Raw genomic sequence first — 19,139 nt, forward strand, 5'->3', positions numbered from 1 at the left:
CATAAAATAAAAAAATTATTTGAACTGGGCTCAAACCTAGTCAGTCTTAAAAAATGTTTCAAATGGGCTCAAACCCAAATATTAACTATTTCATTTTTAACATTATTCATACTTTCATTATATTTCTTTTTGCCAAAATAAATAAATTAAATTAATAATAAACGCAAATAAAATAAAACCTAATAGCCAAATTTGAAATTGCGAAATAAAATAATACCCAATACAAATTTGAGTTCGGTTTCAATTTACGAGGTATTAGTTAAATATTTTTTTTAACATTTAGTTAAATAATTTTGTCACAGTATAATATCACAATTTTATTTTATTTTTAAAAAACAACTAATATAAATTTTTGAAACATTCATTGCTCACATCCCAATATTTTTTTTTAAAAACAACCGTCATTTTATTAAAAATACTAAAATGAAAAAAAAATAACATAATTTTTTTTAATCAAACTATTCATATCTAGACTTGAATTTAAAGAAAGAAAACACATGAATAAAAAAGAAAGCATTCAATTACAATTACATGAATATATAAATACGTCCCAATATTGGGATCATTATTTAGTTTTTATTTGATAAATAAACAATCATTAAACATAAACAATATTGTTTAGCCATAATCCAAATCAACTTAATTAATATATATTCCATGTTTCGAAGCCCTTATTGATCATAGGTTTGGGCGCATCATAGAGATCAGTCTATGATTGAGGGTTCTAGAAGCATCTAGAACCAGAGGCTGGAACTCATCATCATCAATTTCCTCAAAATGTTTATTCACAAATTCTTCCTTCACTTCCTCTAGACATGATGGATTCCACTGTTAATTTATTGACTAAAATTATTAATATTAATTTAAGTAACTAGTAGTAAAATATTGAATAACAAGTAAATGGTCGGCATGATAGTTATCCAAAAGAAATATACAATTTTTTCTTCTTACCCGAGGCTTGTTATCCTTTTCGATTAACATCGCTCTAGTACCCTGTTTATATATGTTTAAAAATATGTACATTAGTTCTTGGATAATAGTTTAAATATACTAAAACCAATATTATAACCTCTATAATGTCACTAGAAAATTTTGCTGAGAATATATTGACATTGATATTATAGTCACGAACAAAACATTTTTCGAGTTTTTGCATTCGCCCTTCTCTAATCTGCCACAAATATCAAATGAAATTAATTAATTACTGAATAAAAAATACATTAAATATTTCCAAGATTATGTGATTTGTTGATGACACTAGTAAAAACACATTTAACTTTTACCAATTTGAGGAAGATTTTTAGGTTAGATGGGGAACCATCTTTCATTGATCTTATAGAATGAATAATCAACTTATCTTCATTCTTTATAGAGAGATCCACCTATAACCGAGCATAAATAGTTATATGATAGATTTATTTAACGATATATTAGTGTTAACAAAATATCAAGAGTAAAAATTACCAAAGATGATAATATATTTTCAACCGTTGCCTTGGAAAAGCATTCATTGATCATCTTCAATCTATAGAACAAATAATTATTAACTAATTTCATAACATGTCCAACTAATTATTTACTAATGACATAAATATGAAGTATTAATAATATTTGTATTTATAATAATGGAAAACATGATTAACATTTCTAATTTAGTCATATTGTTTATTCAAGGATTTTAGAAATCGCGTATAACTCGGGATAACATGTCATTTCGGAGAGATTTTGAGACAGTATGAAATGAGAGAAGATGAAGTGCATCAAACCACTAATCAAAACCCAAGATTAAAGATTATTAATGAAAGTATTTATAATCTATTAGCATCACTTTGTAAAGAGTCTATATCGCATGCAATCTCCCAAACTTAGTTAGGCGTCGTGTTCTCATTCATAATCTTAGTCTCCTTCGACTAATACTCTAGAAATAACTAATGTTACACTTGTTAGAATATCAAAAAAAATCAATGATCACTCTATTTTGTTCGAAACTAAAATAGTACAATAGTTTCTTGTGCATAAGATATCGTTGTTAATTGATTACTATTTCAAATAATTATGTTTACAACTATTTAATAAGTAATTAAGAGGAAAGGATTCTCACTTCTTTAGTGAACTATCTTGCTTTAAGGAAGGTGTAATAGCATATTTGTTAATGGTATCATTAACTTTAGAGATGTCCATTATCATTGATAAACCTGCTATCTCCTCCAAATCACTTTTCAAAAGAACAAGATCCTAATAAAATAGAGCATTTCCATTAAAGAAATTTGGTGTAAAACAATATCTTAAAATACAATCAATTAATCAGCTAAATAAATAGTAATACCTTGGAAGGAACAAAATGAGTTGCAAGACCGCATGCAATCATTTCAGCCCCATCTATTCTAGCACCTGTCAATCCCATGTATTCTCCTATGGACAAATTAATACTTTCAAATTTCCCTTTTTAAATTAATAATCTTCAAAACATGGAAATCTAGGTTATTTGGGGTGTTCTAGAATATTATCATTTTTATATAGAACCCTACAAAACCAGGTGAATGATCCAACATTCAATCACTCAAAAAGATATCAACATTGCTATATCAACAAAATACAAAAAAGAGTAAAATAATATTATATGAAAAAACTTATGTACTGGAATATTTTATAATCTTTTACAATTCTTAGACCCATTAATCTTAACACAAATTTAAATAATAATAAACCAAATAAGAATATTGTTTAGACTAATGTTTATAATATTGTGGACCTGAGATGACAACGGGTATATATCCTACTTACTAGGTAATGAAATACCCACTCCTAAACCCCATTTCATTTCACTACTTGATCGCGATAGGTATTTTTATTCAATCATCTTTCTTGATTCGTCGGGTAATCGATCCCCGATGGATATTTATTACCCTATTAAAGTGTGAATTTATATATTTTATTATTTTTTAAATATATTAAATATTAAAAAATTAATATATTTTAAATAAAACATAATATAAAATTATTGTTGAGGAAGAAGTTGCAGAGTAAAATTTAATAACTATGTATAATTTTGTAAAGGTTGAAGAAAAAGTTTAATTTTATAAAAATAATAAATAATTTAAAAATTAGTAATATTAAAATTTAGAAAAACATATGAAAAACATTATTTATTTAAATGTATATGTTTAAGGATGACAATTTGACCACTCAGATAGTCAAGTTTTAAGTTACCTTAAACTGATCTGTGAGTTTCTTTAAACTTTATAATTTTATATAATTATTTTTTGTTGTTCTATTTTTACAAAGTCTTGAAAACTAATAATATTACTTGAAATAATTGATTTTTTTCATAGTTAATTCAATTTCCGCACTGTTTATCAATGCTAATACTCATATACCAAAAAATATTTATCATATAAGGTGGAGAGAAATTTAGATATAATAGATTTCAATTTTCTATAGAAAATCAATATTGTTACTTTTTCGAAAAATTCTAATATGCTAGGGTAATTTTATAATTATTTGGTGATTTTTTTTTTGTTGATAAGAACTAGAACACCAAATTTGATAACAAAACAGTTATAATATCTGTTAAGATTAAGAAATATTCATCCTTTTACAAGTGTTATTCAAAATGATATTTGGATCTCCGATTTCATTAATTTAATATATTTTCGAGCTATTTAATAACTTGAAATTACATTAAATTTATATATATATAAAAAAAAAACTATATAAAGACTATAATTAGTAGCAAAGAACTGGAAACCAAAAATTCTTAATTTTCAACTTCTGAACTTTTAAGTTTTTTAGAAATTTTTATATTTTTGAAATCTTTAGTTATATTTTCTTTTGTTTAAATTCATACTCTTGTAATTATAACAATACGATGAATATACATGATCAATACATAACACCATCTTTACTCAATATTATCTAACTAAACATATATAGGGACTATGACTATTTCATTTTTGATAAGTTATATCCTAATTACTTACCAAAGTAACCTGGGAGCCTGGAGAAGAAATAACCGGCACCCGAATTTGGAGTAAGGCCCATTTTTACCTCTGGCATTGAAAATATCTGTAGAAATTCAAATCACATTTGAGTATTGACACTATTTGAGTATTGAATAAAATATTGTTCGAATTATAGTAAACAAATTACCGTATTTTCGGTAATGATTCTAAATGTTGCAAATGTAGACAGACCTGCGCCTCCTCCCATCACGAATCCATTTACAATGGTTATCTATACGAAAATGTAGAGGAATTGATTAAGTTAAAACAGTTGATTAATAATATTTAAAACCAATTTGTTAAAACAAACGTTTGAAAACAATGTTAATTAAAGAAAAAATGAAGTTTAATTTTACTTATTAAAAATGCATTAATATTGGCTCCTTTTTGTACATGTACTTTTAAAACTAACTCAATTACTTTTTGGTCATTTATTAGTGAAATCTTTAAAAACAATTAAATCTTTACACTTCTATGTCATGTTTTTAATTTATAGAAACATTTATGAATATTAATGATAGAACAATATCATTTTTGCATCTCTATACAATTTATTTAATTTTTTAATCTCCATAATGGCTAATAAATATAATTTGTTTTCTATAGTTAATCATGTCATCAACATTATGATACCGATTGAATTAACAAAACAATTATGACAAGAAATAATTTGAACAAAGCAAAAAGAATATATTGCAATTTGAAGAAGTCGCTATCTTCTTATCAAATATGAAATCTAGAAACAAAATGTGCTTCATTCCTTATTATTATGATGACTAAGGAAAATTAATTAAACTTGGATAATGGCTAATTGTTCTCTTACCAAGGGTTTCTTATATGTGGCGTTTAAGTGAAGTAGTGTTAATAACTTGTAGTAATATTTTGCTTGAAAACTCCAATGTCCATAACCTGATTAATGAATTTAAAATTCATGAGAAAGATGAAAATAATTCTATAAATATATTTAATCAAAACAATTTCAATATTACATTTATGTTGAATTAATTTACAAAATAAAAATATTAACTCGTTAAGAGATTAATCATCATAAAACACCTCTATTTGTTAAATTAATTTCAATAACAACAATGTATGATAATGAAGAAAATTCGAATTATGTGATTAAATGCTTAGCTATTCCTACAACTTATCTATTTTTTAGATAAAAAATGATTGATTGGATCAAATGAACGTAAGAATAAGCATAGCCAACAAAAAATGGTTGGCTTGACTCCATTCTTTTAAGTTTGATGGTAATCTCGAATAATATAGCTAGCATAACATAACATGTGCGTTCTTAATCATGATTTTATTGATTTAGCTATAAACTTCACAATATAATTTGTCATTTCAATTTGGACTCGGGACGAATTTATGTAGGGAATCAGGTGGGGGCTGAAGTCCACCCTTTACAGTAGAAATATGATATTATCTTTAAATTTCTTAAACTTTTTTAATATAATTTATTGTTTTTTTTTATCTAATTATTAAAAAAAATGATGAAACTTTACTTTTATATACTTTTTTTTTTAAAATTTCGCTATTATTTTAAGTCCACCTTAATTTTTTTTCAAGCCCACCCAATTCAAAATTCTGGATTCGTCCCTAATTTAAACGATCATCAGATAATGTAGTCATTATTCGAATAGGTGCGAATTCTTTCCCATTAAAAATCATGGACAATCAAATTACTTTATTGGATTAGAATATACATGTACTTTTGAGTCTGGTAGGTTAGATTTAAAAAATATTTTTTTCATTTATATATATTAATATTATTTAAGTTTTTTTTTTTCAAAACACTAAATCAATCAAATGTTTTCAAATAATTCACAGATTTATTTTAAAAACTTTTACTAAACAAGATCCTGATACTATTTATTAAGATATACTTTTTTTTAATAGAAAAAAGGATCTTTTGACAATAAAAGTTGATATGAGAGAATTCTTACGAACCAAATTCAATTATAAAATACCATCACATTAATTTGTAGGATTTATAGTTAATTAATTGTATATATATTTTAAGTTGCATGTTAATTATATCTGGTTCGTTCCAGATTTTTAGTTCTTGATACTTATGTTTCTAATTAATTTGTTTAGGTAGTTAATTCGTTTGTGAGAGTTGATTATGAGAAAAATTCATGTGAATGGTTTCATTTATTTATCATCTTTTTTAAATTTTTCGAGTTTTATTATTTTTATTAGTTAATGACTTGAGTGATTTAAAACACGACCATTGGATTAATGAAGTTTATATTTAGCATACTTAAATGGCCTGGTTAACGACATATTTTGGTGGATTATTTTTTTGTGTAATTTGGTTTGAGTTTATTTTGTTTAAGTTGGAAGTATATGATTTTTCATGCTGTTTAGGATCTAGCTGTTTTAGTTCGGATTCATTCAATGACTCGTGACAATTAACTACTTTTTTCCATCTTATTTTTCATCATTAGTTTATCGATTTCATCTTTCAATTTCAATTATTTTAGTTCGTGAATGAGTTATTTATATAAAACCAGGTACCTTGTAATTGGTTAAAAATAATGTTTCATTCACCTCAGTTCTTGATTGTGCAAACAAATTTTTGTCCAATGATTTTTGGGGTTTTATTGGGCTCAAGTGGTGCATTAGGATCGGTGATTTTAGTTTGTTACGAATTTTGGTTCTTGTTGATTATAGTTTCAATCAATTTGTAGTTCCAATTGATATGTTTTAGATTCGCTAGACGACAAATTGCCCTCTAACGTGTTTGTTAGTTGACCTCTAGTAGAGTAAACGATAGTATCGATAAATCATTGTTTTTTTTTCAAAAACCACATCATTACCACAACTTTCATTAGAAAAATGTTTATTATTAATTTTGTAGTGGATTTTATCGGTGAAACTTGAAAGAGATATAGAACATTTACCTGCACTTCCAAATTGTAGAAGAGATATAAGATCACCACCAGCTGAAAATGCTTTTCCATTTCCCTGCATTTCATGCATGTTACTTTCATTATGAGTTTGAAAAATATGTTTATTATTGTAGTGCTTCAATATTAAGGGAATTATTTTATCTTTATTTCTATTTAGTTATTATTCTTAAAAAGGATTTCCTCAACCCATTAAAGAGTTGTATGATTGAGGAAAAAGGCAGAAATATTATTATTAGAAATATAAAATCTCTAATAATTATGGAACTCACCTTAATCATCACAAGGTTAACATTTGGATCTTTCTCATATGCAGTTAAATTCTTCAATAATTGTAAAACCTGCAAATTGTTATCAATTTAAGTGAATTTTCTGTTTCACATCTAGCTACCAGACCCAAACTTAAAGACAATTTATGAACAAAGTCAAATCCATGAATAATTATGAAAAAAAATTATTTTTTCAACCATATATTATATTGATGACTCCCACATCATGTTAAGACATTTGTTCTCTTAATCAAATCTCTTTTCAATCATATACCCATCAACTTTTATTTATGTATAGGATATAACAAAATTCAATATAGAAATGTTCAATATTTAATAAATTTTTACACACTTTTCATTTCTCAAATCTCTATCTAAATTTAAAAGAAGCAATCTAACTAAAAATAAGGGAACAATAGCTTTTTTTAATTTCACCACATGCAACAATAAAGTTAAGTAACTATAATTTCATAAGGCGTTTTTGTGATTAAATGATATGACAATTAAGACTAGATAGATAAACACTAGTAAAAAATTAATTATTATGGAGGGCAGAATCTCTCGGAGAAAAGGTCCATACCTTCGGTAAAAGAAATCACCGAGGGCAATAAACGCGTCTCGGTGAAACAACTGTCGGAGAAAATAAAAGCGCGTTTGCGAGGGAAGTGAAAGTCTTTGGAGATAATAGAAGAGTATTTGTGAGGACAGTTCTAATGCCCTCGGAAATAATAAAAGAGTATTTGTGAGAGCAGTTCTAATGCCCTCGGAAATAATAAAAGAGCATTTGTGAGGGCAATTCTAATACTCTCGGAAATTTCTTTAATTTATTAACAAAAACAATAAAATGCTCTCGGGTATACTTTTTTTTTTTAAATAAAATGTTTTAAAACCGAATTTTATCTATTTTATACCAAATAATTTCAGACCTGCTACATACACGAATTAGAAATACTAAATTTGATATACCAAAATCCCAATAATTCAAAAATACAATTATCCAATAAACTTCAATCTTCAATTCATTCAACATTCTAATATCTAATAAACCAAAATACCAATTAACCCAAAAAAACATCATATATCAATTAACGCCGCTAACTGGTTCTGAAATTCTTCCCTTTGTATTTGTGACTTAAGAGCTTGTCTTTCAATTTCAAGTTGCATTTCTATGATGGCTAAAAGAACCTTTGATGTTTAAAAACATCAAAGGTTCTTTTAGCCATGATAGACCTTAAATAAAAAATCTGAAGCAATTATAATTTCATTGGCTAATGTTCACAAGGTTACATAAAACAAAACAAAAAAAATCTTGTTTAAGAGATCAAAAGTATTAGTTTAGATTTTCAAAAAAAAAAAGGAAAAACTTTAAATTGAAGTGATTTGATAAAGATGTAACCAATTATAAAGATGTCATGGTTAAATTTTGAAATGTTTAAACTTTTGACTTTTCTTTTTTGATTGAATGTAAGTTATTAATGAGTTTATAAGTTGCCAATTGACAATTTGTCTAGTTCAATTCACCTTGAGAGAGTTAGTTTTTCAACTGTCAGTTGGGTGATTTCTGTGTCTCATAACTATTTTAGTTATACGATTCTTTTTTGTGACTTAAATTTTTTTCGTAAGGGCGGCTATCATTACCCCATTATTATAATCTCATTGTTATATTATAGCGTTTTGTTTATCAAACATGCTTTTGAATACAACCATTTTTTAATACTCGAGTTACCTGGGGTGAGTCTTGGATCATTTTCGTGAAATGGGAGGAACTATATTTTTATTTAATTTTTTTATGAGTCATTGTAACAAACTAACAAATTTGTCCTATATTGTGGCTATCTTTCTAATTTGTTGACAATGAGTTGGTAACTTTATGATGAAGTGTTTAATTAAAATTTATTTAAAATAAAAATAAAATATCATCTATAATTTTGATTATGATTTTTTATTAATTTTTTAAACTTTAATAATTTCTAATTATGATTTTAATTATGCATATTGATACAAAATATATGATATGTAAAGGAAACTGTGAAATGCATGTATAATTACCATTTCATAACTGATACTGTTTCTTTTGCTAGGTCGGTTTAGTATCACCTTTCGTACCTTAGAATTAATTTCCATGAACAATATCTGCATTAACACAATTCACCAAACTTATAATTATTAATTATTTGGATTGAAATTAACTTTACTTAAACATAATAGAATAGTTTAAGTAGTAAATTATTATGTAAGTTTTCATGTTCATTTTTTACTGAAAAATGAAAAATGTAGAATCAAGCTAGATATTTCAAAAATAAATATTATATATAAATAAACAAGCTCCCTATTTTAAAGAGTAAGATTGATCTTTTATCTTCATAAATCATGACTTTTTTTTAATTATATTTGTAAATAATTATAATACAAATATTTATGATTAAAAACAATTTGAATTAAAAGTATTTCAATGTAAATAAATTTATCTAAGATATGATGTGAATTACGTACCTGATCTAATTCCTTTTCGATTTTCATAGACATTGCTATTTGTTCTCTCTCCTCAAATATGCTCACTTCTTCTCTAAATGTGTTTATATAAGTTATTTTCAAGCCTTGTTTGGCAAGGGTTATTTAATAATTCATTTGGTTATTTTAATAATTCATTATTTTTTCTGAACCTATTTCAGTCATTAATAAGAGTCATTTTAAATTGAAATAAGGACGATGACAATGACGGTGAGTTATAATGCTAGTTTTCAAAATTCATTATTCTCTCGCCTAACTTTTTATTAATTAACTAATCAAAATATTAAATTAAATAATTCTTATTTATTTATTTTTTAACAAATTTTTTTCATAACCTCTTATAACAAAACTTTTTTAAACAAATTTTTTCCATAACCTCCTACAAAACAAGATAAATAAATAATGTAAATTTTACTTCATTGTGTGATAAAATTAACTTGTATGTCATCATCTTTTAAAAATAATATTAGTCTTATAATTATTTGTAATTAGATAATAAACTTTGGACACCTTACCTTCAATTTAAATTCTTTCAAATTTCATATTCTTTACAAAAAAATCCTATATTAAATAAGTGTAAGCCTTATAATTATTTTCCCTTATATTAAATTTAAGACCTTTCTAACGTATGGGTTTAGTTGAAATTCAAACCTATACATTTTTTTGAGTAAGGATCGGCTGTCCCAAGAGACTGTCTCAGAGATTAAAACGATGTTGTTTTTAATAAATAAGACAAATAAGAAATTATATATGTGATATTTCATTTTAATATTCAATTTTCTCTTTTCTTTCTCCACCAACTTCTACTTTTCTCTCATCTGAAACAGCAAGTGAGACCGTCTATTGGATTCGAACTCACATTTTCTTCATTTCCAATGTAATCCTCAGCTCATTTGAATTGTAATTTTAGTGGAATTTTCATACATATAAATTACAATTACAATTCTAATTTTAGTTTTAAAAAATTAGAATTACTTAATTTAAAAATAGAATTAGACCAAATTTGGAATAAATTAATTGACTTGAATTAAAAGAACTTAAGTTCATTGTTTTGGTTTTCTCCTCTTCTTTTTCTTTTTCTTTCTAGATGATACCGATGGTTACCATCTTTTTGTACATTTGGTTTATAATTATATAGTGATCACTTTTATATTTTATAGGCCTTGTTTGATGAAGGAATTATATTTTGTTTAATGGATAAATGTAAAATATTAAATTTTAATATATAATTAAATAATAATTATGACATACATTATTTAATTTTATAATCACATATATACAAATTAAAATTTATTAATACATCTTAATTATTATAATATATAAATATATTATATAATTTTTCATCACTTATATTATAAATTTTATTTTAAAAGAGAATCAAATTATATAAATAAAAATGGATATATTTGTAATTTATTATATGATTATGTATATATTAATATTTATCCATATTCATTGATCTTTATTGAAATGGTTAATAGAGATTGGAATTGCTTTGGTCTTTATTGACCCAATCTAAAATTGTTTGGTCTCTAATTGATCTATAATAACTATAATTATTTTGGTTTATATTAAACCGGTTTACTGTAATTATTATTATTGTTTTTTTTTTACCTTAATGATTCACTTATTTGACTTTTTGACGGATGTTTAAAAAGAAGTGCTGGTGGCACCGTTTTCTTTTTTTTGGACGATTTTGCCCTTGTGGCGAGACGTTCTCAATCGCGAGACGCAACCGACACTCGCGAGACGCAACCGGCAATCGCGAAACGATTTTTTTTTTTTCAAAAAAATAAAATTCACACAGCATCCGGTTGCGTCCCACAACGGGGATAAAATCGTCAAAAAAAAAAAAAAAAAATAGTATCACCAGCACATTTATTTTATACCTGGTTAAGAAGACAAATAAGCTGATCTTTAGGGCATCTCATCCAATTTCCCTTTTTTAACTTGTCCCTATAGATCCTTCCGTAAAGACTAATTTTAAATCTTTGATCAATATAAACTTAATTTTTACTAGTGAACTCTACGATCTTGTGGTAAAGACAAACCTATAAAGGAATATTGTTCCTTTGGTCTTTAATTAATTATTGGTAAGATGGTTGAAAATAACAATTTTCTTAGAAATGACTATGTAAAAAAAGTATTGAAGTAATAAATTAATTTCATAATTAATATAATTCTACATTGTTACATTATATTTTAACAACATTTTTTATACCCTATTTTTTAAATGAGTCTTTGCCATGAAACTTTGTAGTTTTCTCTTTGGTCTGGTAACTGTTAGACTATATTAATCCATCAATGTTTACATTTTTTAAAATAATCGGGTATGAAAATTTGAACTAAACAGTGAACTTAAATAAATAAACAAACAAATCTTGTTTGGTCATTGATAACTCTTTATAAGTAGCCAAGCATTGTGTCCTTGATTAACATAATATCAAATCAATGAGACCCTGAAGTTAGGATTCCTTGTTGGGTAGATATCAATATCAAATTAACATAATTGATTTGATGTTTAGTGGAAAAATCAATAATATGTTGATAATTATAAAGCTAGGTATTCCAATCCCATAAGAAACTAATTAACTCTCTTGCCAACAAATATATTGAATTTTTTTTCAATGGTTTCTAGTTTCAGTTGATAAATTGAGCAATATATTCACTAATATATTCTTTTTTGCAGAAAGGGCAAAACCCAGTTCAAAACAAGTATACGATGAGTGGTTAAAAGTTTGTAAATTCACAAGGAAAAATAAAAAATAAACAACACTAGAGGAACAACAAGAACAATTTAAGGTACACATGCATAATATAGACACAAACATTGATATTCATTGTTGCATGATCTGGCTGCTTTTATAGTCGCAATTAATCTAGCTAGAAACGATAAATTTTCGCTATTAAAATAATGAGTTTGAGCAACGTAAAAAATAAGTACAATTTACCCAAAAAATATTTAAAATGATAAATGTTGACTAACAAGTAAATGTTTCAAGTTGTAGGAATGAATTGTTGAGCTACACACCCTCAATTGACGAACTTGCTACCAAAATTGTAGCGAAGACATGTTTCGAGCCAACCCAACTGATTTTAGCCCCTAACTCGATCTGACAAACTCACTTCCCATTCAATCGAGTTAAAGGAGGCCAACTTATGTCAAAATTCTTTAATTTTAAATGGCATGACATCCCACGCTCATCCATTTGAAATAAAAATTAAGACCAAAGTTGCGAGTTTTCCAAAAATCCCACATGACTAAAATGGCCAAAGACGCGGCAGAATTTCGCATTTGACCAAAAAGTCCACAATGCTTGAAATGACCAAATTGACCCTCATGCCTTGATATAAATTAGGAATTTCTTGTCGTAAAATAATACAGACCCCGAGCTACCAATAACCGCTTCCTAAGAAAGATAAGAAGCTTTAAACTTCCAAAAGCTTCCACGATCCCTTGAGAAGCTTCTCTACTACTTTGCTTGATTTTCTACCAATTATAAGTTCAATTTAGAAGTTCGTTAGGCTTCTCAAACTCTATTTGATCTTCAAAGCCAATTATCAGTTAATTTGATTTGATACTTCTTTGGACAATTTTTTTTAAAAAAAATGCCTAACTTATAATTAGTGTGTTATATTAAGCCTAACTTGATAATTTGAAATTATCCGGTTAGTAGTTCGGCTAAATCACCATTAATGTCTATAAGCTTGGATTCCGTGACAAAAACAAAAAACAAATTCCCAACTACATTCTCATTTAATTCTCATTTAATGTGGACTATAATTATTTATCTTATAATATGTCATCTCTCATTGCACTTTAAGATTTTTTTTTTTTTGTTTGAAGTACTTGTTTGATAGTAAAAAAGATGTTTAACCAAAAATTAACGGAAGAGTCATTGGTGACCTTTCTAAAAGTTGAAGGGGCGATTTGTTTGAAAAATTAATTTGAGGGCTAAAAGTGTGCGATCGGAGTAATTAGAGAGTCACCCATGTAATTTGCCATATATATAATGATACTTAATTTCTAAAGTGTCTGAATTGTCGATCGATAATTATGGTTAATTTGGATATATATGTGAGAGTAAATTAAAAATGTTATCATATTTAATCATAATTTTTTTTTCGATTTTTATATCATTACTTGTGCGGACTACGTGCTAACTTATGTAAAATCATTTATTTAGAGATTCATTGTCTTAACACTTGTGTCAAATCAATAATTATGATTTGCATCAACATATAATAGAACTTTATAAAGTATATTCTTGATAAAATATTTAATGTAAGTATTCAATCTTAAAAGTATAATAATCATTAATTTTTCACAAAAAGTTGCACATAACAAACAAATTTAATTAAACCTTTAAAAGTGATTATATATATAATTAGTATTATTTTCAGTGAATATTAAAATAAACTATCACATAATATTTTTTTTTCATGCACTTTTCTGTCCCAATCTTACATTACAAAGATCTCTACCTAAATTTGTCTAAATAAATATAATCAAATGATTTATATGTTTAATTTTGTGCTTTTATTCTATATTTTTATAAATATCATAACTTTTTAATAGGAAAAAAACAAAAGAAAAAAATGATTCTCTATATAAAGTCAATATAATATGATATCTTCATCGCGGTGGTAAAAAAACTAATCAGATATAGACATTCTTAAGAAAAGTTGAAAATAATGTGTATTCGATATAATTAAAATATGAACTATATTGTACAATCGTATGTCTATTTATAGTCAAAATCCTTAATACTTATTATACATCTCTAAAGTTTATGACGTTTTCCACGCATCTATAATGAAGTAATTACACTACAAATTTATCACGTTTTCCAATACAAATGACATGAAAATGACTATACATTTAAAAAACTTATCACATTTTTTAACACATTTGACACAAAAATAACTGCACACTACAAAACTTGTCATATCATATTCGACACGAAAATGACTATACATTACAAATTTATCACGCTTTTCAACATATAAAATTTGCTTTTTAAAATATAAAATTTGTAATGTGTAATCATTTTCATGTATGTAATGTTGAGAAGAGTAATAAGTTAACACAAAAATAACTACACTACAAAATTTATCACATATCTCCACATATAAAATTTTATGGTATATAGTCATTGTTTTATCTTTAGTGTTAAAAAGTGTGATAAACTTTGTAATATGAAGTCATTTGATATAAGATGTATTAGAATTTTGATTATAATTAAGCATATAGTTGTACAATATAATTTACTATATCATAACATTTTAATTATTTCAATACACACATATCTCCAAGTTTCTAATTAAGCTAGATTATTAATCTTATTTGTCATTAATTATATTATTTTAATTTTATATTTAGTTATTGTGGAAAATATAATTTCCATTTTTAATCTAATATAATGTATTTTTTTAATTCATATTTTGTAACTGATCATTATTGTTTTTAGTTTTTTCTAACTTTGTGTTTAATTTTAATGAAATTGATTTGTTATTTTTTTAATTTTTTATCAAAATATTAATATAAATTTGTTCATTATTATGTAAAAAATATTAATAAAAAATATAGAATAAAAAATACAAAATTAAACATATAAATAACAGATAAATGATCATACATTATTTATTTCTTCACGATTTCTTAGCTTAGACATGACACATTTAAATATCCTACCAAGCAAAATACACATATTTAAAATATGAATCAAGACAACCAAACAAACATAATTGCAATAATGCAATGAAATGAAATGAATGCTATAGAAAGAAGACTTACCTCTTTAATGTATATCTTCTTCATTGTTGTTATAACCGGAGCATAGAAATAGTTGACATAGAACTTCCAATAGCTCAGGAAAACCAGATCAGAGAGAGCTTGAAGATTTCTAATTTGGAGGCGGTTACTGTCGAAAATGGAAACTATGGACGAAGAAGGTAGGGCTTGTGACGGCGACAGAGACAGAGACGAGTCTGTTCCTTTTGTTTTCGCTTAACGAAGATGGAGAAGAAGAGTTCAAATAAATGAATGAGAATAGAAATAAAATTAATAGAGGACGGGAATAAGAACGGATATGGTGATTAAAAGTGTATGTTTGATTACAACTATATAATTATTAGAGAGAAATTATTACTGTTATTTTGTTAAAACATTATATTAAATAGTGAATTAAACACATTTAAGTTAAATATAATTTTTAATTATGGTATAACTTTTTTAATAATAATTTTTATTAAAATATTTTATTTTAATTTCTTTTAATATTTTTTAAATAATTCTTTATATAACTATTATTAATTTTCTTTTATTTTTAAGTTTTTATATTTTATATTTTATTTAATTTATTATAATTTTATTATTAATATATAATATTTAAAATTAATTATATAAAAATGACTATATTATTATTAATTATTGTAATTATTATTAAAAAATATTTTATTAATTATATTTTATTTTAAATAATTCCTTAATATTATTTAAATAATAGAAATAATATTTTTTTAATAAATAAACTATAAATTTTATTATTATTTTAATTATAAAAATATATATATAATATAATTATAATTATGAAATTGGAAGTGGACAGATTCTTTGTTCTTGAATAAAAGAAACCACTTAACAAACAGGTAATGCCTTTATATATAGTGAATGTATAATTAAGTCCTTAATAACTTATAAATTCTAAACAAACCTTTCATCTTTTATACATTTAATTAATTCAATCAAGATTTTTTCTAAGGTTGACACGTGGACTTAGATACACATGGGCCAATATGTTTATTTAATAATATAGGATTTGAGCTTGAACCCATATATCAAATAAATAAATTTTATTATTTGAACTGGGCCCATATGTCTAGTCTTTAAAAATGTTTCAAATTGGCTTAAACCCAAACATTATATATATACACAATAACTCATCCTTTCATTATATTTCATTTTGCCAACATCAACAAATATAATAAATAAATTAAAAAAAATAATAATAAAGGCAAATAAAATAAAACTCAACCTCCAAATCTGAAATAAAATAATACAATATACATATACAGTCTGAGTTCGGTTTCAATTTATGATCAAAATGGGTGAAAACCACTACTACATTTTATATGTTTAATTTGTTATCTTTTTTTTTAACTTAACAGCAACAAGAATTAGATATTCTCACCCTAAGGTTATGAGTTCGAACTCGTTAGGTGACAAGTTTTACATCTTGTTAAATGGTTAAGTGTATTTGAGTACTATATCTTTAATTTATTGTCCCATTTTTTTTATATATATTTAATTCATTACACAAATTTGATCACATGTGATGTCCAATTATATGTTACATTGTATGATTGTTGCAATCTAAGTAAATTTATTTGGAGAGTTTTAATCATTTAATTTATTTATTTGAATTTATTCAAGATGCATATTAGGATAGAACATGGGTATATGAGGGTTTTTAAGTCATGAACCTCCTTCCTATAAAGGAAAACTACCAAATTAAAGCACAATTGACCGGATCCCGAAGATGCCGCTCTTTATGTTTGTGTTGAATTTGAAATTACACTCATTTGAATTTAAAACATAATTGAATTTGAAATATTATAATCTTAAAATATTATATTTATATATCATTTAAAATTAAATTTTAAATTATTATTTAAATTTTAAATTATCAAGTAAGTAATTTATTATATTTATTTAAATTATATTTTATATTAAATTTAGAATAAAATATTATATTTAAGATTATAAGATTAATTTAAAATTATTGTTTTTATTTAAGGTCTAATAATAATAAAAATAATATATATATATATATATATATATATATAAATTAAGAGATTTTTGGATCCTAATTTATCACCTAATGAAATACTAAGATATAGTTTGACGGAAAACCACTCATTTTGAACTCAACACATTTGTTAACTTCATTATTCTTCTATTTGAAACAAAAGATGAGATAAGATGTCTAACTTTGTAAGATTAACACGGAAAACCGGAACATACACCGAATAAACATAAAAAAATCTCGATGGTGTTTAAAGTTCCTATGAGTAGGTTGAACCATGTAAAGCGTGTCATTAGTGAAAAACAATTGTGATAGGACAAAAATATATCTTCTTCACCCACAACTCACTCCACGGATGAGTCCCGAGTTTTTTACGAAAATCATCATTTTTTAGAGAGTTTTCATAACAATGATGAACAAAAAAGAGAGAATAGATCACCATGTCTGATCCTTTTAGAGCTCTCGAAAAATCTCTAAGAACTTTCATTAACAATGAAAGAAACTTAACCGTCGAGAATCCAACCAATTGATTTCACACTTATTCATATTTTGTCCATTACATCAAACAAAAACTTTCAAATTACATGATCATAAACTTTTTCGACGTCTAACTTGACAAAAGTATATTTTTCATCTCTTGAATTAGTTGATTCAATGCACTCATTGCATATTAATATGGCATCATAGATTTAACAACATTTGATGAACGTCATATAATTACTAGATATGACTGTCTCTAAAACCCTTATCAACCTGTTGGCAAACATTTTTATAAAAAACGAAACAAAACTAATAGGCATAAAGTTCTCCACATTAATAGTTCTTAGAGTTTTACGAATGAGACATATCAAAGTAGAGTCCAACTCTTATCAAATAATGAAAATCGATAAAAATAATCAATTTATTCCATAATTTCAGTTTTAAGGAAATGACACGCCTTCTTAAAACAAAAGTAAACTCATCGCATTTATGGGCTTTATCACTTTCACACCTTTAATGGTCTTCTCAACCTCCTTCAACGTAAAACGAGCATCCAACATATCTTTTTGCATTGTACTAATTGAATCAAAATTTATATAATTCAATTTAGGTTTGACTTTAAATGGTTCCTTAAACAAACCCTTATAGAATTTGATAATACTTGTAAAGATTCCAGGTTCACTATCATAAACTCCTGCTCGATCGAAATCAAATTAATCACATTATTTTCTTGCTTGAGCGTTAGAGTTCTAATGTAAAACTTGGTGTTTCTATCTCCGACTGTTAACCATGTACTCTACTTCGCTAACGTGCCCTAATTTATTTCTCTTTACACATATCGAGTAACTTGTTAACAATGTGAATCCAAGAACTATTCTCCTTAGTGGAGAGTTCACGAATTTCCTCATCCTGTCATTGAAATTAATTTTATTACACAAGTTATTGATTTTAACACAAAATAAAGCACAATCTCTCATGAACAAATTTTTGAGAAACTTACGTATATTTGTTTAGTTCAGAAAAATTAAAAATATATTATTAAATTGAAAAATAAAATTAAAAAAATAAAACAAAAAAAATATTTAAACTATAAAAGAAATTTAAAATTATATTTAACTTATTTATTATTATAAAAAAAATAAAAATAAAACA

General features: G+C 25.2%; 1 protein-coding gene across 1 annotated transcript; it reads right to left on the reverse strand.

Annotated features, from left to right (window-relative positions):
* Positions 1-678: 678 nt before the first annotated feature.
* LOC124930614 (3-hydroxyisobutyryl-CoA hydrolase 1-like) lies at positions 679-18,559 on the reverse strand. The gene is made up of 14 exons (XM_047470943.1): positions 18,499-18,559; positions 15,497-15,708; positions 7,192-7,260; positions 6,914-6,977; positions 4,825-4,910; positions 4,150-4,233; positions 3,981-4,065; positions 2,327-2,412; positions 2,102-2,235; positions 1,465-1,525; positions 1,284-1,382; positions 1,070-1,171; positions 952-993; positions 679-828 (listed from the first exon to the last, which is right to left on the reverse strand). The coding sequence occupies exons 1-14, from the start codon at positions 18,557-18,559 to the stop codon at positions 679-681; spliced, it is 1,335 nt and encodes a 444-aa protein (XP_047326899.1).
* Between the last annotated feature and the right edge of the window lie 580 nt (positions 18,560-19,139).

This window comes from Impatiens glandulifera, chromosome 3 (genome assembly GCF_907164915.1).
Source record: "Impatiens glandulifera chromosome 3, dImpGla2.1, whole genome shotgun sequence".
Lineage (NCBI taxonomy): Eukaryota > Viridiplantae > Streptophyta > Magnoliopsida > Ericales > Balsaminaceae > Impatiens > Impatiens glandulifera.